The sequence below is a fragment of the Heterodontus francisci genome, chromosome 4, assembly GCF_036365525.1.
Source record: "Heterodontus francisci isolate sHetFra1 chromosome 4, sHetFra1.hap1, whole genome shotgun sequence".
Lineage (NCBI taxonomy): Eukaryota > Metazoa > Chordata > Chondrichthyes > Heterodontiformes > Heterodontidae > Heterodontus > Heterodontus francisci.
Window position 1 is genome coordinate 58,082,504 of NC_090374.1, and position 27,879 is coordinate 58,110,382.

Below are 27,879 nucleotides of genomic sequence, written 5' to 3' on the forward strand. Positions count from 1 at the left end.
TGATTTCCCTTTCATAAAACCATGTTGACTTTGCCTGATTACCTTGAATTTTTTAAATAACCCTAGCAATAGTAATAAACCTTACCAATAGTAATAATAACTTCACCAATTGTAATGCACTTTACCAGTAGTAATAGTAATAACTAGGAAATACTCCCAGCCAATCTAATAAGCTTTACTACTATTTGTAAACCTTACTACTGCAAATAAAACCTTACAATTACAAAAATTGCCCAAGTTTTGAAAGATAAGTGAGAAAAATGCTCACCAATCAATCAACTAACTGTCTTCCTGTGACGTCACACTTTGATTTTCTTTTCTCTCAGAACGTAGTTGGTCCACTCTGGAGCCATAGACTGGATGGAACTGGCTAGGATAGCTCTTTTAAACTCTCCGTTGGTCTCACTCCTTCCCACCACTGCTGCTGCTCTTTGAAACTCCTCACTGGTCTCACTCTCGTGAGAACATACATTTAAATGATTATCTTTAACATATATTAAATGATTATATTTAACATACAACAAATATACTATCACAACAATCTAGGTCCTACTTTAAGCTGGCATGGGTTGCTTCATTATCATAGGTCCACCGAGCCCTGTGCAAAGAGCTCTATTCCTAACCTTATGACAAAAACAAGGTCATTGCTGAAGTGGTTGAAGATGGTCAAGCAAGGGTCATTGCTCTCAGGACAGTTAGGCTACATAGGGTGAATTTTCTGATGGGCAGTGTTGCTACAGCTAATGGGATTCAGGTATATGAGGTCCAGAAAACTGTGATGTCCCAACTACTTCCTCCCTCTCCTTTTGAGCAGAGCCTTACTGAGCCTTCATACAGCTTATATTGAAGGCCCTTAGCTGGCCTGTTTCACTTCAATATTTGGGCTGAAGTCCCACCCAGCAGCATTTCCAAGCATTTTATCTGTATTTTCAAGAGAATCTGTTTAAAGTCCCAATGTTAAAGAAGAAGAGGAAATATTTTAAAATTCTTTCTGGAATAAAAAAAATCAATATTATTTGTAATTATGGAATATTTTAATTTTCATATATTGTTTAATTTATTTTCATATATTCTGGATTATACCACAATAGAAATATTTATTTGAGAGAAATAAATTGCTGTTGTTATTACATAGAAACTGACAATAGAGAAACTCATTCCAAGAGTTCTGCAGAACAGAAAGATCCCAGAGAACAAAGGATCTGTCAAGTGTTTCCCACAATACCAATGTCCATACAACCTACGAGTGTAGCACTGCTTCTAACATGCATTATCCTTTGGCATGTCACTGTTACTTCACTGCTCATGGTATTGGAAAGCGTTGCAATCATGGAATGTATGGACACGTGGCAGATGAAATTTAATGCAGAGAAGTGTGAAGTGATACATTTTGGCAGGGAGAATGAGGAGAGGCAATATAAATGAAAGGGTACAATTCTAAACGGGCTGCAGGAACAGAGAGACCTGGGGGCATATGTGCACAAATCATTGAAGGTGGTGGAGCAGGTTGAGAAAGTGATTAAAAAGGCATACGAGTTCCTGGCCTTTATAAATAGAGTCATTGAGTACAAAATCAAGGATGTTATGATGAATCTTTATAAAACACTGATTTGGCCTCACCTGGAATATTGTGTCCAGTTCTGGGAACCACATTTCAGGAAGGATGTGAGGTTTAAGATGGGGTACAGAAAAGGTTTATGAGAATTGTTCCAGGGATGGGGAACTTCAGTTACTTGGATCAATTGAAGAAGCTGGGGTTTTCTCCTTAGAAACAAGAAGGTTGAGAGCAAATTTGATAGAGTTGCACAATATCATGAGGATTGTAGACAGGATAGATAGGGAGAAATTGTTCCTTTGGCAGAAGGGTCAAGAACAATAGGACACCGATTTAAGGTGATTGGCAAAAGAACCAACGGTGACTTGAGGAAGAACATTATTTTTAAGGAATGAGTGGTTAGGATCTGGAATGCAATGTCTGAGAGTGTGGTAGTGGCATATTCAATTATGTTTTTCAAAAGGTAATTGAATAAGCACCTGAAGAGACAAAATTTGCAGGGCTATGGGAGAGTGGAACTAGCAGAATTGCTCTTGAAGAGAGTCGGCTCAGACACAACATGCTAAATGGCCTCCTTCTGTGCTGTACCCATTCTATGCTTCTATGCCTCATGAAGTATTAAAAGAAATAGCTAGTGATATGTAGATCAGGAGATACCACAGCCAGATTCCCCAAGCCAGTCATGCTGTCACCAACCATACCTGCAGGTCCTGGGACATCTGCCTGATAATGACAATGAGGTACTAGCTCCACAAGCTTTGGATCAACAGCAGTCTAGCTGGTGAGCTGTTCTGTCTACTTCAAGGACACCTGCAGCCACCCTGCATTATAGGGTTGGCACTGTCAAAGGCAGATAAGGTTTGCCACTACAGAGCACCATCCTCAGTGGACAGCAGAGCAGCCTGGCAGGAGTTCACAGTTACGTTCAGCAGTGCATACACTAGCCCTGTATTTGATTCCATCGCATGCCAGTAGAGAAGTTGTCTTGATATGTTGCAAGTTCAAGGAGCACGTACACAGTGACAGACGGTCAAAGTCACAGCCCATCCATCAGCGCGTTTAAGTCACTACACATCATGCAATTAGTTTTTGTTGCAATGCTTTGAAGCTGTGGATGTGCTAATGTTTTCAATTATAATTTGCAACTGTAATGTGTATCTTTTGGGTATGCATGAATAAAAAGGAAAAAGCTATAAGGTTATGTGAGAGCTTGGTGTCTTACCTTTGGAGTTTCTTTGTTTGTTGCCATGTTACATGGGTAGCACATGCAATTTGACCTTGGCTGCCACCTGATGCCAGGCTTACAGCTACGCTACCTTCTGAGGAGGGTACCCTGGAGTGATAAACAGGGCAACCTTCCTCACACATGCCTTGAACAGCAGCTCGTTCACTTCATCACCCATCAAACAGTGGATTCTAGAGCTGTGTTGCTCCATCACCAGTTCACACACTCCTGCATTTGTATTTATTGTACCAGTCTGGGTATTAGCAGACACTTTTTTTTCTCATAAACAGGCTTTGGAAAGACTAAAATATGCCTTGAAGATACATAGCGACTGTATCTCTGTAAATATTCCCATCATCCTATATCAGCAGATGAATTAACAAAATCCAACCTCCCCATTCCCAATCTGGCGACCTCCCAACAACACTCAAAAGGGCTGATTATTATAATTAAATTGACCCTGGATGTTCCAGGGGAAGAAATTCATTTCCTTTATTGAAAAGAGTTACATCTTATAAACTTGGCTTACATTCAGGCCCATGTCACAGAGCTGATATTCTTCTGGATGAGTGCACACTTGTAGATTATGCCATGTAGGACTAGTAAACTTCATTAGAAGATGCACTATTTGCTAAGTATTGATTTACTGTAATGTTATATTTTAAGCCAACCAGTAAGCCAAGGTGATTACTTACTAAGTGGTTTATGTGTAACTTATCTAAATATTTTATATTGACAATTGATGGTTATCATTTATACAGTGAGACATATCCTGGAGTCCTGTGGCAATTGATTTGCTTCAATTATCCAATTCAATACATTCCCTTTTCATTCATAGGTCACTGGAACTGTTTTTTGCAACTAATCAAAGCAACAGATCTGAGCATATGAATGATGGAAAGTCCCCAAGACTGTGCCGGAAATTCTCTTCACCTCCTCCGCTGTCTTTTTCTCGGACGTCCTCTCCTGTCCGAACTCGGAAACTTTCACTCAGTTCCCCTGTGAATTCTAGAATAGGAGTTCTTGACCTTTCTACATCCTCCACTTCCTCCACATCTAGTACTTCTACCTTTGCTTATAGCCCAGCTACCTCGCCACCTCCCCTAGCAAGCAAAATACCACTGGATCTGAGCAAAGGTTCCTCATCCCCAGACCAGTGTCCTCTTTCCACAGAGGAAAATTCAGAGCATCCCCGCATTGATATATGCAGCAAGTTAAGAAGAAGCATCAGGAGAGGTACAGAAAATACTTTACTTATTTGTTATTATTAGATTTTGTCCCTCTTCCATAAGAATTGCTTGCCTACTTTTTCTGCTAAGTTTCTCTCTTTATGTTGTATCCATTGAGGCTATCGTCAATATTTATTCTGATTACAGAGTTCATCACTGTTTTTAATGTTGTTTATAATAAATCAGCAAATGGGTTAAGTTGAATGGTCAGTTTTTTTAAAAATATTTGTTTCCCTATTTATCTCTTCATTTAGCTAATATAAACTACCTTGATTAGTGCAGTAGGATGGCTTGCCAGTGGACATCTCTGTGTATAAGGTTCATTCTTAGCAAACCACCAGGAATTGCACTTGAGAAAGGTTTGCCTCTCTCTTTCATATGGCTCAGCTGAGATGGCCAAACTCATCTACTGAACATAAGAATAAGGAACAGGAGGACACCCTTTGGACTTTCAAGCCTGCTCCGCCATTCAAGAAGATCATGGCTAATCTTTTACTTCAATTCCACGTTCCCACCCAATCCACATATCCCTTGATTCCCTTAATATCCAAAAATCTATCAATCTCAGTCTTGAATATACTCAATGACGGGGCATCCACAGTCCTCTGGGTTAGTGAATTCCAAAGTTTCACAGCACTTTGAGTGAAGAAATTTCTCTCCATCTCTTATTCTGGGACTGTGACTCCATGTTCTAGACTCCACAGCCAGAGAAAACATCCTGTCAAGTCCCTTAAGAATGTTATATGTTTCAATGAGATCACCCCAGATTCTTCCAAACTCTAGTGAATATAGGCCTAGTCTACTCAATAAAGATTGAGTCTACTCAATAAGTCTAGTCTACTCAACAAACATTATCCCAAGACTACCTGACTAAATTTAATGGATGTAGCTGACAGGCAGGCCCGGAAGGTAATGCATGGACTTTAGAGACACGGCGGTGCAGCAATATGTAGCTGTGCACAACCATACAGCCTGTTGCTCTCCATGCTCAGGAAGGTGATGATAATCAAGGCTAAGGCAGTTATGATGTATCACTTTGAGAAAAAAATGCTGAACTCCAGTGAGAACTATCAGTTCATGACCTAACCAATAACTGAGAAACCCCAGTAGGAATATGATAGGCAAATTGGACGGTCAAACAGACACTTTTTTTAATGCAACAATTAATTGGCAGATTTGTGTTAATATTGCTCAGCAAATGTTCAGTGTAGTTTTACAATGTTCATTTTAGTGAATTTTAATTAACTTCATTTTAGCACTGTTTCATCTTTATTATTTGCATTGTATGTTTGCCATTGACTGTCATTAACTGAACGTTGGAGGTAGTTGAAAGCTAGTCATCAGTCAATGAGTAATTAATCGTAAAGTTAAAAGAATATATGAGATGCCCCCTATAAGAGATTAATGCTTTAACTCTTTCACAGCCCACTTATGATAGAGGTTTCCAGTTTATTGTTCTTTCAACACTCTCTCCAATTTTTCCAAAATCAGAGGTACAACTCTTTTGTTCCAGGAGTGGAACCTGGCAAAAATAAGCTAAGTCTGGAAAAAAAGTTAAATAACGATGTTTTATGAACAATTACTTCCACTTTGGATAAAAAAAAGTAAAAGAAATCATTCAGAGACGTTCTCACCAATTTGCCTTGACAGCCATTTATTGTACTTATTAATTGGGCTCCACATCTGGGATTTATGTCATTGCCTAAAAGATTGAAGTTTTTTTTTTGTTTGTGTTGATATTTTAAAAAGACTCTGGACCTCATCATTACCTGACTTTGTTACTCTTGATATTATGCAATTCAGAAGGTATTACAACTCTCTATGATGTAAGCAAATTGAACATTACTCTGTAATTGATGGAATGGTGTTCTGGATTTGCTCTTTGTTCATGTTTTCAAATTGACCCATGACCTTGCCTCACCCTACTTTATCACTCCCTGGCCTTGCCCCACCTACTACTCCAAACTCAGCCCTACACTCCAGCATACATCCTCCATTCTTCCAACTCTGGTCTTCTTGGTGTCTTCCCCTCAACCTGCTGCACAGTGTATTTAAAAGGAAAGAAAAACTTGCATTTATATAGTGCCTTTCACAACTTCAGGATATCCCAAAGTTCCCCTGGTACAGCCCTTATCTTCATTCCCTTAAGTCCAAGGGACACGGACGTGAAGGTTTAACTTGTTCAGCCATTGATCGCCAGATCTGGTGGGGCCACATAAAGCACTGTTGGGGCCTGCTCTCCTCTGCAAAACTGCTCATATTCTAGAATCATCCTGCAATACAAATATAGCCCTGGCTTCTCTTTACTACAAACCATCTTCTTAAACCCATCATCCCTGTCTCCTCCACCCTTACCTCAAACAACAAGTGCAAGGAGCTTATGGACCTCTTTGTCACTAAGATTGAGACCATCTGTTCAGTTTCCTGTACCACTTCCCTCCCTTCCCCTAACTCACCAGGCCAAACTTCCCCTAAAGCTTCCTACTACTCCAGCCCTGAACTCCCATTGTTCTCTACCTACCCGCAAGTCTTCTTTAAGCTCATCTCTTCCATGAGACCCACCTCTTGCTGCCTTGACCCTATTTCCACCAAACTGCTGACAACCCAACTTCTCCTCCTGGCCTCCCATGTTAGCTGATATTTTTAGCAGTTCCTTCTTCTCAAGTGCTGTCACTTTCTCCTTCAAATCTGTTGTCATCACTCCTCTCCTCAAAAAACTCACCCTTGACCCCTGTGTCTTTGCAAACTACCATCCCAACTCCACCCTCCCTTTCCTTGAACATGTTTTTGCCTCCCAAATCTGTGGCCATCTTTCCTGCAACTCCATGTTTGAATCTCTCCAATCAGGTTTCCATCCCTGCCATAATACTGTATAAAACCACTACAGAAAAGCAACACTGATGTCCCATGAAAGAATAAAAAAATGAAATGGCCCTTATAGAAAGTTACAAATGATATCCTATGTGACTGTGACCATGGTAAACTATCCCTCTTCATCCTGTCTGATCCATTTGACCACACCATCCTCCTCCAGTGCCTCTCCTCATCCAGCTAGGTGGGACAGCACTCTCCTGATTCCATCTTATCGATCTCGTCATAACCAAAGAATCACCTGCAATGGTTTCTCTTTCAGTTCCCGCACCGTTACCTCTGGCATCCCCACAAATCTATCCTTGGTCTCCTCCTATTTCTCATCTACATGTTGCTCCTCAGCGACACCCAGTTCTACCTCACCACCACTTCCTTTGTTCTTTCCACTGTTTCTGATTTGCCATACTGCTTGTCTAACATTTAGTGCTGGATGAGGAGAAATTTCCTCCAACAAAGTACTGGGACAAAAATATATTTTAAATGTTCAGAAGACTAAAACCATTGTCTTTGGTCTTTGCCACAGACTGCATCCCCTTCCCCGACAACAGTTTGAGGTTGAACCAGATCATTTGCAACCTTGGTGCCATATCTGACTCCAAGATGAGGTTCAGTCCATATATCCACGCCATCACCAAGACTGCCTATTTTCACCTCCATAACATTGACTGACTCTGTCCCACCTCAGCTCATCTGTTGCTGAAATCCTCATCCATGCCCTCATTACCTCTAGACTTGACTATTTTTAATGCTGTCCTGGCCCTCCCCTCATGTTCCACCCTATATAAACTTAAGCTCATTCAAAACTGTGCTGTCTTAACAGGCACCAAGTCCCGTTCACCCATCACCCCATGCTTGATGACCTACATTGACTCCCAGTCCAGCAATGCCTCAATTTTAAAATTCTCATCTTGTTTTCAAATCCCTCCATGGCCTCACCGCTCCCTATCTCTAATCTCCACCAGCCCTACAACCCTCCTGAGTTCTTGGCATTCATCCAATTCTGGTCTCTTGCACACCTTGCTTTTCATTGTTCCATTATTGGTAACTGTGCCATCAGCTACCTCGGCCCTGAACTCTATCCTCTGTTAAGAGACTCCTTAAAGCCTACTTCTTTGACCAAGCTTTTGGTCATCTGTCCTAATATTACCTTATATATTATGACATCAGATTTTGTTTGATAATCCTCCTGTGAAGCACCTTGGAATGTTTTACTATGTTAAAGGCGCTTTGTTAGTACAAGTTGTTGTTTTAGCCAATAAAATACTTTTGGAGTGCAGTTACTCATGTACTCCAGGAAATGCAGCAGCAAGGCCCCACAAACAGCCATGTGATGATAACTAGATAATTTGCTTTAGTGATGTGTTGAAGGATAAATATTGGCCAAAACATGACAAGAACTCCCCTCCTCTTCTGAATAGTGCCATGGGATTTTTTATATCCATTTGAAAGTCAGCACCTCCCACCATGCAGCATTCCCTCAGTACTGCACTGGAGTATCTGCCTAGATTATGTATTCAAGTTTCTGGGATTTGAACCTACAACCTTCTGATTTAGAGGCAAGAGTGCGACCAGTGAGCCAATGGCTGATATCTTTAGTCAGCCACTATAGTCTGGAACCCTGTCCTTAAATCCCTGCAACTCACCATCGCACTCCCCATTTTCAAAAGACTACTCAAGACCTACCTTTTGAACTGTACCTTTGGTTACCACTTGTAATTTTCCCCCCACTTCCTTCTTGGTGTACTCCAATGTTTTTTATATGTAAAGTCCTACTAAGTGTAAGAGTTGATGTTGCTATGTTTAACCTTATACTGAGATTTGTGGTGATTCCCAACTATCCAGGATACCAAAATATTTTTAAACAATGGCATTTAGGCTAACGGTTGGCATTTTACATTGTTTCATTCTGTCAGAGTGTAGGGGAAATGTTTACCTGTAGGGTTTCTTGTCTAATTCTGGGAGAGGACAGAGCAGACATGAGGTGCTGGAGAGAGGAAAAACTGGATGGTACACAATGATCCCTCTAAATTTTCTTTGTTGTCTTTCAATAGTTTCTCTCCTATCTGCCCTCATGCCCTTTCTGAGCTCTTGTCCATGAGACCCACTTCATGTTCCCTCGATCTTATTCCCACTAAACTGCTGATCACCCAACTTCTCCTCCTGGTCCTCGTGTTAGCCAATATTATTAACAGTTCTCCCTCTTCAGGTGTTATCCCCTTCTTTGTTAAATCTCCCGTCATCACCCCTCTCAAGAAACCAACCCTTGACCTCACCGTCCTTGCAAACTACCGTGCCATCTCCAACCTCCCTTTCCTCTCCAAAATCCTTGAATGTGTTGTTGCCTCCCAAATCCATTCCCATCTTTCCCAGCACTCCATGCTGGAATCCCTCCAATCAGGTTTCCTCCCCTCCCACAGTACCAGAACAGCTGTTATCAAAGTCATAAATGACATCCTATGTGACTGTGACAAAGATAAACTTTCCCTCCTTGTCCTTCTCGTGGACATGGCTGACCAGACTATCATCCTCCAACATCTCTTTGCTGTATTCCAGCTGGGTGGGACTGCTCTTCCATTCTTATCTATCTAATTGTAGCTAGAGTATCTCTTGCAATGGCCTCTCTTCCTGCTCCTGCAGCATTGCCACTGGTGTCCCCCAAGCATTTATCCTTGGCCCCCTCCTATTTCTCATCTACATGCTGTCACTCGGTCGCATCATCCAAAAACACAACATTAGTTTTCACATGTACGCTGACGATACCCAGCTCTACCTCACCACCACCTCTCTCGATAATTCTATTGTTGCTAAATTATCAGACTGCTTATCCAACATCTAGTATTAGATGAGCAGAAATTTCCTTTGGTTAAATATTGGGAAGACTGAAGCAATTGTTTTCAGTCCCCATTCTAAACTCCATTCCCACGTTTTAAAAAAAATTTTCATGGGATATGAGTGTCGCTGGCAAGTCCAGCATTTGTTACTGACTCCATCCCTCTCCTGGAGAACAGCTTGAGACTAAGGAAGTCTGTTCACAAATTTAGCACCACATTTGACCCTGAGTTGAGCTTCCGACCTCATACTCGTGGCATCACTAAGACCACCTATTTCCACCTCCGTAACATCACCCCACTTCACTGCTGTCTCAGCTCATCTGTTGCTGAAACCCTAATTTATGCCTTTGTTACCTCTGGATTTGTCTATTCCAATGCAGTCCTGGATAGTCTCCCACGTTCTACCCTATGTAAACTCGAGGTCATCCAAAACTCTGCTGCCCGTGTCGTTAAAGCGCACCAATTCCCTTTCACTTATCAGCCCTGTGCTCGCTGATCTACATTGGTTCTCAGTCATCAACATCTTGATTTTAAAATTCTCCTCCTGGTTTTCAAATCCCTCCATTGCCTCTCTGTTCCCTATCTCTGTAATCTCCTCCACCACAACAACCTTCCGAGATATCTATGCTCTTCTAATTCTGGCCTGTTCTGCATCCCCGATTTTAATAGCTCCATCATTGGTGGCCGCACCTTCTGTTGCCTAGGCCCTAAACTCTGGAATTTCCTCCCTACATTTCTCCGCCTCTCTACCTCTCTTTCCTCCTTTAAAATGCTCCTTAAAACCTATATCTTTGACCAAGCTTTTGGCATCAGACCAAATATCTCCTTATGTGGCTCAATGTCATATTTTGTTTCATAATGCTCCTGTGAAGTGCCTTGGAATGTTTTATTATTTCAAAGGCACTATATAAATATAAGTTATTGTTGTTGTGCAAGGCCTGGTTATTTCAATGTGCGGTACATTAAAATTTTGTATCTAAAGGGGCCAGCTTGTGAGCCGCTTGTGGTACCTTCAAAGTTGCTGTGCGGCCACGCACGCAGCTTAGAGGCATCTTTGATGGTAATATCTGCTCCCACAACACCCCTCCTCAGCCCCCTGTTTATTCCTGTAGTGGAGCATGTTAGCGAGACAAGTGTTGACCTATAACAACAATAAGATCTGGTTTACATTCATTACTTTTCCAAAGATGCAGCTTTTCAATCAACATTATTTCATAGCCTATTCATATGTTTTCAACGGGAAGTATTTTTAAGTGCCCAAAGGATCTGAAACTGCAGGAATTACAATTAATTAATGGAGTAAAATGTTTTGTTTTATAGTGAAATATGTAATGAATATCAAATATTGTTTTTATAACAAACCTTGCAATGCTCCTCTATCTGACATGATGGAATAATCCTTTGTGCTTACGTCATAGCAGGGTTGTAAAGCCTTTTCTTTGCATTTTCCATGCAGCTGAAGCTTTTTCTTTTTACATACACACTTAAACATTTATCACAAAAATCCTAAAGTTCTTGAAAAAAATGTTCACATTGTTCCTTTAAGAAAAAATTAACACTTCACGCTTGACATACTCAGGACTACGACAGAAATATTGTATTAGAAACGTTGCCCTCAGCCAGCAACTGCTCAGACTTGATGGTAAGCTGTGTCTACAATCTTTAGATAAGGCATTTAAAGTAGTTGAATTATACATAGGATGGAGCTAAAGGCTGGAGCCTAGTGATGCGAGTCAGGTGCGTCTGTAGACTAACAAAGCTTTAATTTTCTAGTTTATGACATTAGGGGTGAATTTCTTCAGCGCCTTTCCTGTTCAGCTGCAGTAACTACAGGGATAGTTCAGTCAAAACCCTATTTACAGCAGCAGAGCAGAAGAAGACCCAAAGAAATTCATTCCCATTGTTTCAGTCCCTTGATTGGACTGGTGCCTTATAATCTGTGCAGGGGAGTGAATATTCCCAATAGTCATTGAAAAGGTAACCCGGAATACTGCAGGTCCTGCTGCAAAAAATTAATAGCAGCACGTCCTCGGGGGAACATCCAATATTTTCCATAAAATCATTTTTAATCAGTAACAGAAACAAAACACCCCAATAGCAGGATGAAGAATTATGATGGAAATTCACTCCCTGAAATGTATTATAAAGCAGGCAGTACTCTAGCTTTAGGGTTCAGATGACAAGCATAAACTGCTCAAGCTCTGCTGTCTTGCTTTAGGTCCTCATTTGAACTCCTCATTGTGATTATAGCCTTGCAATTCACCGAGGGGTGCTGATTAACCGCGCTTTGCACTTGTTTGTTATTCTGTTCTCAAATGCATTGTAAAGAAATAGTATGAATTTTCTGGCTACCAATTACACCATTTGGGATCATCCTCACTGGTAGGTCAGATCCCAGGAAAATGCCAGATGGTGTTTTTATTGTAGCTGCTCATATTGGATGTGAGCGATGACCAGTAATATCACAGCAGTAGTGGATAGTGCATAGAAAATAACAATTTCTTAGAGACCCTGGTGACATTTTTTGAGCCATATCTCAATTTCATCAAAATTATGTTGCACTGCAAATGGAGAGAACATATGCACAAACACTGCGAACGGAGCATTGCATTTACTGAGTGTCATTTTTGAATTGCAAGGGGTTGCTTTTTACATTTATTTTTAATAGCTTGCTAATTTAATCACAGATTTTGTATGATGCAGTTTGATGTTTGACTAACTAGAGATTGTATTTGACTGTATACATAAAATAGGAAGTTATCAAGATTCATAATTCTCTCATTCTTCTTCTTTCAAAATTGTCAACTGTGTCTCAGATCAGGAAACTACCATCCAATCGCTTATACCTGATGCATTAACCCAATTTATCTTGTTCCCAAGTGGTTTCCACAGCTACCAGCTTCTTTTCCTTGCTTTTTCAATTGTCTGATAACTTCTTACCTCTGCTCACCTCTTCATTCCCTGCAGTTCCGTTGATGGCTGACCTCAGTATTTCTTCATTGCCTATCTGTACTCATGCAATGTGTGGGGTTCAGCTTCTTCCTCATCTCTAGATGCACTTGCAATGATGATTCATAACACTGTCCTGGTACTTGCTATGTTTGGTTAGTACCCCAATAGCTTGGTGGTTAGGAGTCTCCTCCCTGACATTCATCTATTACCTTTACCCACTTTCCATCAACTTCACTCAGCTATCTATCACCCGACTATTGGCTGTCTGACAATAGGTCACAGTTAAGCACCTCCTTAGCTCTGGCTCCCTGTATTTATTGATTGCTTCCTGTGTGTTTGCTTGTCACAGGATTGTTCATATTAGGGACATCTTACTACTTTAAAGGCACTATGTAAATGCAAATTGTTGCTGTTGTTCTCCTGGCATATGGCTTGTAGTCGCTACTCTCCACATTCTTATCAACTTTAGACAAGGAAAGGCTTTCCTCGTGGACAAACCACTGTATGCCATCATACTGGTGGAAGAGTTGGAATAGCAATGTGTCCAGGAAAATCAGACAGCTTAGCTGCACACAGCAGCCTGCCAGGTATGACCCTCCCCAAAGCATGCACAGGCCACACCTGTCCTACGAGGGCCCCTCTGTGCATCCGATGACTGTGCCTCTCCAAGGATGCCATTGGGCATCTCTCCCTACTTCTTGATGAATATTTGCAGACTCCCTGCACTGTCACAACTGCTCTGTCTGTGGCAATTACAGTGACACCAATCCTTAATATTTACAGCTCTGCATCCTTCTACACCATCTCAAGGTATCTGTGTAACATTAAGAGGGGAGCTATCAAGGTGTGCATCTGCCTGGTGACAGACACCCTCTTTCACAGAGCTGCCAAATTCGTCCATGTCATCATCACCCCAGCAGACATCTTCCTCCACTCCAAAGCAGGATAATTGGATTCCCCAAGGTGCAAGGAGCCATGATGATATGCACAACACTTGGAAGATGCCAACCAAGCAGCCACTAATGCTCATCTGTGATCCAAACCAGGCCATGTCTTCAGTTACTGCTGCGTCAGAAGGCATTTTCTGCAGGACGTATTTATCAACTAATTGACTACAGTGGCAGCACCTCAGTCGTCCCTTCTTCTACATAGGCCACTAGATGATACCAAAGCTTATCTCTTTGTCCCAAAAGGATCTTGCCAGGAATCCTCACATGTATAATGAAGCCCAAACCTACTCCATGGTCTATTTACTGTAATTCCTGATTTACTGTAATAGTCATAAATAAGACAGAAGTACTCAGTTTATTTCAAAGCAAACATTTATTTTATTACAAGTAATGGGCTGGAAGGAAGTGTGAATAGAGTGATGAGGCTTGGGTTAAGGCGTGTACTGGGAGCAATGAAGTGACAGGTGTGGGCTTTTGAGCAGGTTAGAGTGGAGGAAGATGTTTTGGCTTTGTGAAAGGCAGTTGGTATGTGTTAGAGGAGTTGCAGGCACTCTCAGCCAGTGTGTAATGTGAAGAATTAGTCGTTTGAATGTTGCTTCAAGTGAGTGAAAGGTGATGTCCAGGGTGGGAAGTGGAGAAGGTGAGTGTGCTGACATGCTACCCTTGCCTGTCCGTGTAAGGTGTTTTTACATTTTACTGCACTGTCGGAAAAACCTGGGTATGAGGAGTTGGGAGCCTGTGCCAGTGTCAGCTTCCTGCAGGCACCATGACTAATGTTGGTGTCCAGCTTGTTGAAGGGAAGACCCAGGAGTGTGAGGCTCTTCTCTTGTACATCTTGAAGGAGGACTTAAGATCTTCAGAGAGACTGGTTGCATTTCTTGTACTTGAGGCGGTGCCTGGTGTGTACCTAAGTGGTCATGATGGTGCCAATCTGGACTGTTGCTGTCGGTGACAGATGCCATCAAGTGACTTGATGGGAATTGCCAGCAAAACCACTTGTTTGTTGCTTACCTTGCTGTTGGACAGTGTTCTGCTGCTCCTGGACTTCTGTGCTTTTTAAAGAGTTAGGCCATTATTGCATTGAGGTTTCCTGGCAGAGGAGGGAGGAATTGTTGTGTTTTCTTAACCTCTGTTAGTGACTATGACACCCAAAGGATTGACCACTCAAGATGGGATCAGTAACACAATAAAGTGGATTCTTTATTTAAGGATGGTTCTGCATGCAAACACAGGTCTTCACTGTACAGGTACTTTCTTCAGAGTGCCCTCACACCAGAAATCATATGTGTGTTACATGCCAGCGCTTATACTGATTGCATTATTACATGACCGCATCTCTTAAAGATGTACCACAACATTCCCCTTTTTTCAAAAACTGTTATCCTGTTTCTAGATCAGGACATTTGATTAAACCACCTTTACTTTATCATGACTGCTGAGTATACATGTCTCTGTTACTGTTTTGTACCATGTATGTTTATCTCCTATTCCTGTTGTTGAATTGTATATAGTTAACTTTTACCTATTTGAGGGGGATATGTTTTTATTTGGAAAAAGGGCGATCTGTGGTACACCTTTAATGGGCGTGGTCATGTTATAATGCACAGAGCTGTGATGTAATACACGACTTCTGGTGTGAGGGCAGGCTGAAGAAATCATACCGGTGTTCGCATGCAGAACCATCCTTAAAGAACCCACATCATTGTGTTACTGATCCCATCTTGAGTGGTCAGTGCCTTGTGTGTAGTAGTCACTAACAGAGGTTAAGAAAACACAACAGGAATGTCAGTAAATTACTTTGGGTGATAGTGTAAAACAGATGGTTTCGGATTAATTGCTCAGTATACATCTCTCCCAATTTTCATTTCTAAAATCGCCCAAAGCCAAAATGCTCTCACCGTGTCTGCACTGAGGTTACATCAGAGCTTCACCAAAAATAATTAAACTAACTTACCCCAGGAAACTTGTGTGTAACTCCCTCTACTGGTGAGAGGTATAACTTTCCGATGTAACAATGGCATAACTATCATTGAGGAAATTCAGGACCTGTGAATTATAAATCTTGCATGCAACGCTATAACGTATGTATAAAAATTCTGCCATAAACATTTTTACGGATCTCTAAAGTTGTTTTTTGCAATGAAAACACTGAAGAAATATAGATATATATACATCAATGTCCTAAAACAAAAGAATATGAAAAAATATGTTGTCATAAGCTGTTGATAGTCCCCACATCCCTCTTTCTAAGTTGCATTTAGAGACATTTTACTATGTTCCCCAACTGCCAAATGAATTCAAATCTCTGCAATGGCTTAACTAATGTCATTAGGGTCAAAGGCAAAGTATTAGAATGCTGTACCATTTAGTGTCTTACAATTTGCATTAACTGTACCTACAAACCGTTCGAATTAAGAATTTCCTTTGTATGATTTAAATAATGCAGTTCAATCTGGTGTGATGGGACCTGGCTGCAGGGAGATGGACAATGCACGATACTCTATGTCTCCTGCTTCAGCATTCGCCATTGCCACAGCGGCAGCAGGACATGGGAGTCCACCAGCCGAAAACTCTGGAGTGCAGGAAAAGTTTAGACGAGTTTCTATGGGAGGTAAAGCTACCCTCTCCTATTCATTTCATATACTTTAGTATGCCAATGGGTTGAAAATATCAATAGAAATTGCTGGAAGAGTAGAGCAGGTGAGCAGACCTCTGAAAGAGAGACAGTCAGCTATTGCAAATGCTACATGTATCTGTTTGTATCTTCACTCACTGTTGCCTGGGTTCTTTAACAGTGGTTTACATGTACCCCACCCACACCCAATCTCAAACTCTATTTTCTGCTCATGCTGTGGCTCTCTCTGTACTGAGGAGAGCAAAAGATTGGGTGGCCTCTGCAAATTTCAGCCCATGACTTCCCTGTCATCAAGACAGCTCCTCATCCTTTCCCTTTCCTTCTTTGGTCTCCTACCAACCAAACTCAATACATTCTTCTGGAAAAATATCTCATCTTCCTCCTGGACATACTAATTACCTTCACGTCGAACATTGACTTCAAAATCTTCAGATCTTAGTTACCTTCCTGATTTTCTTGTGGGATTTTCCCATTCATTTTTGAGCCTTATTTAACTCCTTTTTGTTTTATTAATGCTTGTTCTCATGCCTAACTGAGATGATTTTTGTACAGTATGTAATCTTTCACACCTTGACCTAGCATTTTATGGTGAGTTGTGCTGCTCACATAATCGCCCAGGATGAGTTTCTGGCATCCACTGTCCACCACCAAGGACTCAAACCTACACTTGCTATAATGAACAACAAGTGATTACCCTCATGTGGCAGCAAAGTATGAAGGCTCTCTCTGGGGTGGACTTGGCTCCAAGATGACATACCTGGCGATAAGAGATTGGAACTTTTGATCATCTGTGGCAAACTTAATAACCTGATACCTGAGCCAGGCAAGATGTTAGTGATTGACCAGCCAACCTGGCTCATTGATAAACTGAGGGAGACAACCTGCCACTGCAAGCTGGGATTCCTCCCACTTCACGTCAGACAAACCCACAAGGCAATGTCTGAATTGAGGGGGTGGAAGGTTATCGGGGGTAGATGGAAAATTTGAACATCTCTTTCCTAATGGCTAGGATGACCTTAGATAGGAAAGCAGCAGGAAGCAAATCAGTGTTGTAAGCTGGTAAGCTGCATGGTTTAAGCCTATAAACTTCAGCAGTACCCCATGGTCAAATGGGAGAATCTCTGACTGGGATTTTCAATCACCCATGGGGGCCAAGAATGGGAGTGGGCACACTTTGAAAATAATGCTCCTGGATAGCATGTCAGTGTCCCAATGCCTCTGGAACACACTGCTATTTTCAAAGCGAGGGTGGGGGGAGCTGTGAACCTGCTCATCTCCAATTAACTGCCTGTTAAACTCCTTGAGGAGCTTGTTAACTGAGAGGGAGATGGCAATTTTCAAATCACAGATCGCCAAACCTGAAGAGTCTGGTGTACAGCTGTCGGGTGCAACGCGGGGAGCCATCAAGCAATGTTTTCTCTGATGTAAATGTATTGGCACTAAGGGCTCAGTACCTTTTTGTTAGTTGTTTGGCCGCTTCTTTGGACTGTGAGGCTGCTGGCCCTTCAAAGTTCTGCCTCCTCTATTCTGCAAGGCAGCAGCAGGCCCCGTCATGTCTGTCATCTGCCTTTGAGCATCATACTCAGCAGGCAGCTCCCGCCTCCTTGCAGAGCTCAGTGCTGCTAATTGGGCTCACCTCTGGCCCAATTAGGGCAACTGTGACGCAGACAGGGTGCGGGGTTGGGACTCGGAAATTATCCTGGTGTCGGGTTCCCAAAACCGGATTGAAAATCAAGCCTTCTAAGTTGTATCAAACAGTTTTCTGGTCTTATTAGAAGAAAGTGTCCTTCATAACAAATCAAATCAAAAGCCTACTTATGCATATTTTTCAGTAGCTTGGTTTGCCAACAAACATGGTGCAGTGTTTCCATCACTACATCTAGTTGATCAAACAAAAACTATTGAATTTTAGAAATGTATTTATGTGTTGCTGCCTTTTTACAAAAGTAATCAGCATATCTATGCTCTTGACTCATACCTATTTTTCTTTCTCTCCACTTTGTTATAGTCTTGTAAAGATGCTCTCTCCCCTATATTACCAATTCTAATGAAGGGTCCCATTCAAAATGTTAACTAACATTTTTATCTCAGATAATAAAAACAGAAAATGCTGGAAATACTCAGCAGGTCTGGAAGCATCTGTGGAGAGAGAAATGGAATTTTCCTGGCAAAAGTGAAATCCTGCCGCTAGGACCGAAAGTGGGTCCTGAGCCCACTGGGGCGGACTTCACCAGTGACAACCAATTACTGCTGGGACCTCTGTCCAATTAAGGACAGTGGCCTAATGAGAGGGTCAGCAGCACCACCGATAGAGATCGCTGCTGCCGAAGCTACAGGGAGAAAGAGAAGGCACTTCCATGTTGAGGTGCCCTCGATAATCAGGTAGGAGTTTTGTTTTAAGACGCTGGGGCCAGGCAGGCCGGCCGGCCCTGGCGATCGGAAGAATGAACCCTTCAGCTATAGAGAGTCCCCTGCAGAGTCATACTTAGGTTTGGCTGTACTCTAGATGTAACAGGAATGAGTGACTCAACATCAAATAATGTGTTAAGACAGTAATTTTATTGAGTAATTATTAAGTAAGTTTAAAAAAACAGAATGAAATATAACTTTATTAAAAAGAAAGGAAGGAAAAGAGTATCGAAAGACAAAAAAACTTATAGCACACTGCTATAACACCAAATTAGTCTGTTCACAACAGCTGCCCAAAATGATACTGTATCCCCTTGGTATATACATCACCAAGACTCCGGAGAACCTTGCACAGGGGTGGACTCTCCGGTCAGTCACTCTGTCGACCTCCCTTCCTCGGTAGTCTTCAGTGGTTGACTAGTCCACTCTGGCTGCAGCCCTGAACTTTGGATGCTGTGCCCCTTTAAGCCCAATTTCTGGCTCCATTCCAGCACTCTGAGGTTTCCATCAGACTTTTTCAAAACAGGAGTCTGACAACCATGAGCCCTTCTCAAATTCTTCTCGCAGACCCTACTAGGCTGCTCAGGTTGTTGACACATCCTTTGATGATGTCTGGGGCATAGAGTATAAAAATTGGCAAGTCATGTTGCAGCTGTACAGAACTTTAGTTAGGTCACACTTAGAATATTGCGTGCAATTCTGGTCGCCACACTACCAGAAGGACGTGGAGGCTTTGGAGAGGGTACAGAAGAGGTTTACCAGGATGTTGCCTGGTCTGGAAGGCATTAGCTATGAGGAGAGGTTGGAAAAACTGGGATTGTTTTCACTGGAACGTCGGAGGTGGAGGGGCGACATGATAGAGGTTTACAAAATGATGAGCGGCATAGACAGAGTGGATAGTCAGAAGCTTTTTCCCAGGGTGGAAGAGTCAGTTACTAGGGGACATAGGTTTAAGGTGCGAGGGGCAAAGTTTAGAGTAGATGTGCGAGGCAAGTTCTTTACGCAGAGGGTGGTGAGTGCCTGGAACTTGCTGCCGGGGGAGGTGGTGGAAGCAGATACGATAGCGACGTTTAAGAGACATCTTGACAAATACATGAATAGGAAGGGAATAGAGGGATATGGGCCCCGGAAGTGCAGAAGGTTTTAAGTTAGGCAGGCATCAAGATCGGCGCAGGCTTGGAGGGCCGAAAGGCCTGTTCCTGTGCTGTACTGTTCTTTGTTCTTTCTTCTCATCCGTCATCAATAGGTTATACTGTCCATCCATTAAACTTCATCTCCTAACTTCACACCATAGTGGACCACCCCATGTGCAAGGTTATCCATTGTCCTGGCTTGTAGTTCAAGGGTCATCGAATACCTTACGAACTGACTTCTGTTTAAACAATGGGAGACAACAGCTGTGCGTGGCCTGGCCTGACCAGCATGGAAACAAAAGGAAAAAGTTCTTGAGAAAAACAACTTCATAGTCAATACTGATTACCATTGATTGCATAATTGATTAATTACTTGACTTAATCAGAGCACAATCACATTTAGTTTTAAATCAATGTCTACAAAGTAACCTTTAAAAATTCACTACAGGTTTAATATAGTTTTTTTAAAACAAAATCAAAAGCAAAACAATAACAAGGCAGAAGTAAAATGCAAAAACATAAAAAGTACAAAAAGTAGCGGCTGCAAGCCTCAGGCCTACACAGTGGCGGCGCATTGCCACTCTGGGGCTGCCATTGCAACTGTGGGGCTGCCATTGCCACTGGGGGGGCCCTCTGTGGGCCATGGAGTGCCCAGAAAGGAAGGCCCCCCCCGGTTTACGAGGTGGTTTCCCCATGTGGCAGGGGCCCGCCCCGATGTTGGTAAAATGCCAGCGGGGTGGAAAGTATCATTTTATTGGCCATTTAGTTGAATTAATTGGCCGCCTGCCTCCAGTTGGTGGGCAGCTGCATCATTGCCATTCCCACGTCTGGAAATACCTTGTGACAGTGGGAAGACATCAAGCTTCCCTCCTGATGCCTTCTGCCACCATTTTACGAGCCCTCCCACCTCCCAGCCTACCTTCAGAGGGCTGGTAAAATTCAGTCAAAGATTTCAGGTCTGTGACTTTTCCCAATTCTGATAAAAGGTCATCGACCTGAAATGTTGGGCTGCATTTTACTAGCCCTTTGGGGATGGGCTGGAAGATGGGAAGGCTGGCAAGCTGGTGCAGGAAGGCAGCAGGTGGTGTGCCCATTGTCTTTCTGCTGCCATGCTATCTTGCCTCCCGCCCAGAGCCCAACTGAATCTCTTAAGTGGCCAATTAAGGGCCTGTGTCCACCTCCACGGGCATTTACCCTGTGGCGGGTGGCCCTCCACTGCATGGAGAGACCACCAGTTAAACACTGGTAACCTTCTGGCGAGTCCTGGGGGTTGGGGGGGCCTCCTTTTGCCTATCGAGGAGACCTCCGGCGCCAATGGGCAACGGTTGGCCCTGCGGCAATGATGCTGTCTACCCTCACCAAGCACCCTCACCCCCAGCAGGGCCTGCCTGGTTCCTCCTCCCTGGTTGTCCATCAATGTGCCCTTTTCCTCCAGGGACAGCCCCAGCAGTGGCCAATGCTCCCGGTGGCATTGCTGAGGCTTGATGAGATGCCAGCTCTCTGATTGGCCAGCAGATCCTGGGGGCGGGCAGCCGTCCTTAATAGGGATGGCTGGCTGCTGCTGTCAAGATGCAGCCCTGGGTCCTGCTGGCTGCCAAAGCAGGTTTGCCTCCCATTTTCAGGCCAGGTGGTGAGACCCCTTCCTCCTGCTCTAAATCCAACCTGTTCATTCTGTTTCTCTCTCCACAGATGTTGCCAGACCAGCTAAGTATTTTCAGTAATTTCACTTTTTACTTCAGATTTCCAGCATCTGCATTTATTTTGCTTTTGTATTCTATGTCAGATGCTGATTGATTTGTTGTGTATTTCCCACATTTGTAGTTTCCTCTCTGGATGAAAAAGTCTGATATCGTTTACTAATAGCCATTGATTAATACTGAAAAGGAGTAATTCCAAAATGCCTTTGTACTGAAAGTGAAATATAGATTTGCTGGCTCATAAAATCTGTGGGTTGTGATCTTGGCAGTTACACTAGGATCGTGACCACTGGTGCGTTCCAGCACTGACCCTGTCAGAGTTTACTGAGTCAGTGGGAAGGCACTTAATATGCATGGGTCAGGTGGATGAGAGCACGACAATGGATCGAGGATGCTCCTTACATCAGTTATTCCCACTTATCCTGCCTGAAGATGTCTGCCTTATAAGAGGTAGGCAGAGGTTCCTCCCCTTACAAGGCATGCTGGAAAAATCTGGAAATGGTACAGCCCGGGCACAACCAATTTCCTACAGTCGATTCCACCAAGGTGCTGCTGGAGTTACAGCAGGATGCTAGCAGAATCGTCATGGATTTTCAAGGATGTTGTCGATGTTTCACGATGTGCCTTTTAACAAAGTCTTTCACTCATTTACTAGCTATTCCGATGCTATGTATTGTATATAGCAATATATTGTATTGTATATTATATAACGTTGCTCACAATTTGTCGAATATGGTTACACCATGCGATTTTGTGGTAACTTAGAAATAGTGAGGGCTCCTCACAGTTCTGATCTTCTGACCATTTGCAGCTGAACATTGCCCTAATAAGAATGCCTGCACCTTACTGTTTGTCATTGGTTAAGCTTCTGAGTAACTTATGTAAAAGAATATCATGACAATGGCTACGTCCAAATATAAGAGCAAAAATTATGTTAGCCTTTATGAAACCTAATTTTTAAGGCATATTTGAATATTTTCAAAGGTTGCTTGGGCAAAAGAAAATTGGCTGGAAAATCCAGTAGGTGGCATAATAAATGTGAAGACAGGAAAGGGAGGTTACATGTTAGTGCCAGTACAATGCAGCACTCAAATCTCCTTCATGGTAGCTGGTGAATTGGAAGTGATGCTGCCTGAGGTGGGTGTGAGGAAGGTTGCTCTGTTTGCCACTTTAAGGCACTGTCCCCAGTGGAAAGCAGGACAACAAACCTGGCAGGGGGTCATGGCCAAGTTCAACACTTCCCACAAGACCTGGGAGCAGGCATGGAAGAAGTTGGCACTACTTAAGGAAGCAGCTGAGAGAAAACTACACAATGGTTTCCGTTATCAGGTATACGGACACAATTATGTGTCGCAAAGTGTTGCCAGGTAACCAGTTGCTCATTTACTGCTGGCCCATGCTAGGACAATCATTATCCAGTGAATGAGTAGCACGGTGAGATAGAAACTCAACTATTGCTCCTGAAATGAAGCTGAGGCTATTTTAACTCCTAAGCATTATCTAACTCCCACTGGTCAACAAGTAGGGAAAATCGCATGGCCCAGAGCCCGTCCGCTGACACCAGCTCGGTGCCAGGATTGGCTCTGGGTGCCATATCACAGAAGAATAGAAAAGCAATATATTATTTAAATGGAGAGAGATTGCAGAACTCTGTGGTACAGAGGGATCTAGGTGTCCTGGTACATGATTCACAAAAAGTTACTATGCAGGTATAGCATGTGATTAGAAAGGCAATGGAATGTTGTCATTTATTGCAAGGGGAATGGAAAGAGGACTGGGGGTCACTGTTTAAAAATAAGGTGTCGCCCATTTAAGACAGAAATAAGGAGAAATTTGTTCTCTCAGAGGGTCGTGAGTCTTTGGAACTCTCTTTCTCAAAAGGCAGTGGAAACAGAGTCTTTGAACATTTTTAAGGCAGAGGTAGATAGATTCTTGATAAGCAAGGAGGTGAAAGGATATTGGGGGTTGACATGAATGTGGAGATGAGGTTACAATCAAATCAGCCGGAATCTTATCAAATGGCGGAGCAGGCTCGAAGGGCTGAATGGCCTACTCCTAATTTGTATGTTCATACATACATATGTTTGTATGAGCCTCATATTGGGGAAAGGAAAGGATAGTTCCATGCCAAAGAAGGTCTAAGCTTTCCATTGGGGACCCAGAGGAGCATTTGTTATTCTTTGCTTGACAAGGGAAGTAAAAGAAAAATACCTATCTGGGCCTTTTCCTGAATTGACATGCATATGCAAAGAAGGACCATGCTGACTTTGGGCAGTTATCCTTACCACATGCTCAGTAGAACAGGTTAAAATTCAGCATGGTGAGTTCCGGGTAACTTTCTGACAAGTAAGTAATCTGGGTGATTTTAACTGCCCAACTGTCAGGCAGATAAGCTTAAAATTACCCCCAAGTCTCATTCATTGCCAACCATTTAAACCCATAGGGCACACATTAAAGTTGTAAATTGCAATTGAATACTTTGGCTTGCCCATATCTCCAAAGGGCTTCATGCAGGAAAGCATTCTAACACACACAATCTGTATGATGTATTATCATTTGAGGACAAGGATAATGGACTATGGCTTCACAGAATCACAGAATAATACAGTGCAGAAGAAGCCCTTCGGCCCATCGAGTCTGCACCGATGCATTAAAGACACCTGACCTGTCTACCTAATCCCATTTGCCAGCACTTGGCCCATCGCACTTCAGCCCAGCCTGCTACTGTGTATGTGTTCTTTCAATTGATAACATAAGAACACATGAACAAATAAAAAAAATCAAGACTATGGACAATTCAAGTGCGCAGCGCCAATTTTTTGGGTGATGCTTGGTGCTTTAGGATAAAATATGCTGTGTGGCATGCATGCATTCAGTCCGTACCTGAAGTACGTCGTATGCCATATTGATTCGAATGCCCCGTAGTTGTCCAGGGAGTGCTTTTGAAACAGGTATTAAGCCCATTGTTTTTGCCAGATTAGAATACAACTGATTGCAGCATACTCCATGCATAATATGGTCCATTTTTTTGGGCACACAGCAACCAACCCAACAGTCCTTAAAGAGACTGCTACCTAAAGGATAAGTACAAAATTTTATAATGTGGAGCAGGATGACTCCACATTATAAACTCCGGGCTGCTGACAGCTCGTTACCATCGTCCCTCTGCTCGATTGCTTCTATCCTCACCTGGACTTACCTGTTGCCTTCATCTGGTGTCCCACCCAACCAGACTCACTCCTTTCCATGAACAACAAGCAGCCTCTGAGAAGTGTAGTCACTGTTGTAATGGAAGCAGGTATTGTAGACAATTTGTGCACACTAAGGTCCCATGCACAGCAGAATGACCAGTTATTCTGATTTTGTTGGTTTGGCTAATGTAGGGATGATGGCCAGAAGTCCTTTGCTATTTTTCAAATTGTGTGGTGGTATCTACCTGAAATGGCACGTGGGGTCTCATTTTAATGCTTCATCTGAAAAACAGAATCTCTCTCAAAGCCCCACTGCCTCAATCTTGCACTCATGTATTGGACTATATTATGTTAATCTTGCTGTTCCGCAGAACTCTTGGAGAGTTTCCCTGTGATAGTAATAATTATGTATCTACTGCTATTCGTTCCATGATTCTGAAAACCTGAAAAAAAATTAACACTTGAAAAAAGATCCCAAAAGAACTTTAGAATATTTTCTTTCTGCCGCTTTATATTGGGACAACTTACAGCTTTCCTTTATCAGATAGCTATAATGGACAGAAAAGCTCCTGGACAGGACCTCTGCCCAAACATCAGAGAGTGAAATGAGCCTCCCGAAGACCTTCATTGCGTACTGTATGTATTCTTAGTACGGCTCCTACATGAAAGGAGATTGATTGACACATGTGATCAGCCCTAACTGAAATCTGCACGGAGTACATTTTCAGCAGTGACTGCTGGAATTATTAGGCCTGCAATTTGTCGGCTCCAGCTTGTACAGATCCCGCAATCAAGAGTAATACCACCAAGCAGAAAATTCACCTACCAGTTTCAGTCAAATGGAACTTGTTTATGTATTTGGAGGCATGGTACAAATACAGAAACTGGCACTCTTCGGCACAGAAAACAGACAACAGAGGGACAGCATCGGGATCAAGAAAGTTGATGAATAAGCAATAGTAACCGTAGCTGCAGGGGACAATTTTACATACTGTTTTTCCGTTCGGAATGGTACAGTTAGCAAAGTAAGTTACCACTCTAGGCAATTCCTTAGCAATATTGGTGCAAAGCCAACAGCCCTACCCCCTTCATCTCTGGGATTAAAAATCATTGGAAACTTTCTAATTATTCTCTCGTGGCCAGTCTGAGAATGTTGGGGAGCAAACATCTCATTCAAGCTGATCCAAAGAGTTACCTTGTAGAAGATTCATGAGGTGAAAGGCCCTCAGGCCCTATTGGTAAATGGAGTACATGTAATTAATTTAAATTCCAGCCTCAGCATGTTTGAAGTTGATTTATTTAAGTAGCTAATTTTTGTTAGCTTTTGACTGGTTCCCTTGAAGAATTGTTCTATTGCAGAAAGAAACACCAATCGAATGAGAGCAGCCCTTCAGAAGCGTACCATTGATTGGCCAGTCATGCACAGGGGAAGTTCATGACCCAGGTTACTCCTCTTGCCAAAATAAGGAAGAAGTGTGGTACTGGTGAGCAGAACAGAACAAAATTAAGTATCAACAAAGCAACAACTCACACTTTCATTAATACTTTGAGGATTGCAATAACATTTCTGCACCAGGTTCCATCTTCTGAATTTTATTGCAGGAGCTTCTATTTTGTGGCATATTGCAATCTGCGACAGAAAAACAGCCACGCACGCTCCTGGGGGAGGGGGGCAAAGCCTACACCAGGAGCATGACTTAATAAAATTTCTATAATGCACCGCTGATATCTTTGCCTTTCTAATTAATTAGGGGCAAATGTTGCAGAGCCTCACTATGAAGATTAAACCAATTAGGTAGAGTTCATAATGCAATAGATTATTCCATTATTTCTATGTTCTTACATTTATGTCATGATCAGTGAAGATATAAATGAACCCTTAGAAAATACCACATCAATGTTCATGAGAATGATCAGAAGATCCAGTGTTCACTGTAACTAACAATCTTGGCCAGAATTTTATGTTGAGCTGGAGGTTCCGCCCACCAGCCAAAAGGTCATGAGCTAGCCCGCCTCTGCCAGGCCTGGGAGTCACGCTATGATTTTACATGGCCCAGGTCCTTAATTGGCTTAGGGTGGGACTTCCACCCCTCTAAAGCAGGAAGTCCTGCCTCCAAGGGCTGCCAGCTAATTAGCGGGCCGGCAGTTCTCAGTGCCAGCATGCCATTGGGAGCGGTGACCACTGCTGGGACTGCAGCCAGGGAGTGGGGCAAGAGGGACGCCGGCCCTGGAAAAAAGATAAGTTTGTGGGGCTTCGCCGGGGACAATCAGCTGGGCCCCAGAGAGCCAAAGGGCATTATGGTTGATTGGGGTTGGGTTTGTATTTCAGTGGGGTGGTTGGGCTGTTGGGGGGGCTCTCTTAGTGGGGCACAGAGAGCCTGATCAGGAGAGCTCTCCCCCACCACCCCAGCCCGCAAGGAGGCTACCAGGTTTTACTGGGCGGTCTCCTGGGGGCCCTGAGTCGCCTGCTGGCCACTGGTAAAATACCAGTGGCAGCGGGAGGAAGCCCTTAAGTAGCAGTTAATTGGCCACTTAAGGGCCTTAATTGGCCTACGGCGGATGGGCCATTTCTTGCCACCGCTGCCTCTCGTAAAATTGCAGTGGGGGTGGGAAGCTGATGGGAAAGGCACCCCCTGCCTGCCACTCAATTTTATGACCCCAATCTTCACCCCCCACCCTGTTCCTGTGAGGGGGCAGTGTAAAATTCAGGCCCTTGTGTTAATTTTGAAAAGTCAAGCCCTGAATTGAAAGAAGTTGAAAATTCAAATCCCTGTTCCAAAATTAGACTTTTTTTTTCATTTCTGTACAGGATTTCTTTATTTTGCTTTTTATGTATTAGCCAGTTTCAGTATTGATTATTTTTTCTTTCAGCACTTTTTAATAACTCATTCCTTCTGATTCGTCTCTTCTACCCTTTCTTTTCATAGTAATTTGCACTGAAATCTGCAGGGGTCCATTAATTCCTTCCGCAACTGGCAGATATCTGGCAGAACCTGCTTAAAAACTGCAGGAACCTACATGTGTCAGGCCTTCAATGTTTCTAGGATTTTCTGGAGCCTCTATCCACCCCTTACTAGGTAAATACTGCTGGAGGGCAGAGCCAGAGCCACAGTCTCCTTTTGCTTGGAGTTTCCACTTCCCCAAATCATTTTGGAACTGGCACAGTATTGGAGGTTGACATGCTGAATAAGATGAGGTGTG

The 27,879-nt window shown here is 42.8% G+C and overlaps 1 protein-coding gene across 2 annotated transcripts in view; it reads left to right on the forward strand.

Annotated features, from left to right (window-relative positions):
* The window catches only part of rasgrf2b (Ras protein-specific guanine nucleotide-releasing factor 2b), a 323,823-nt gene that overhangs the window by 218,869 nt on the left and 77,075 nt on the right, over positions 1-27,879 (forward strand). The window contains exons 15-16 of one of the 2 annotated variants that reach the window (XM_068028824.1): positions 3,619-4,016; positions 16,060-16,224. In XM_068028824.1, the coding sequence (XP_067884925.1) occupies positions 3,619-4,016; positions 16,060-16,224 (563 nt within the window). The remainder of the gene's footprint in view (positions 1-3,618; positions 4,017-16,059; positions 16,225-27,879) is intronic. The other variant, XM_068028826.1, reaches the window with a different exon arrangement.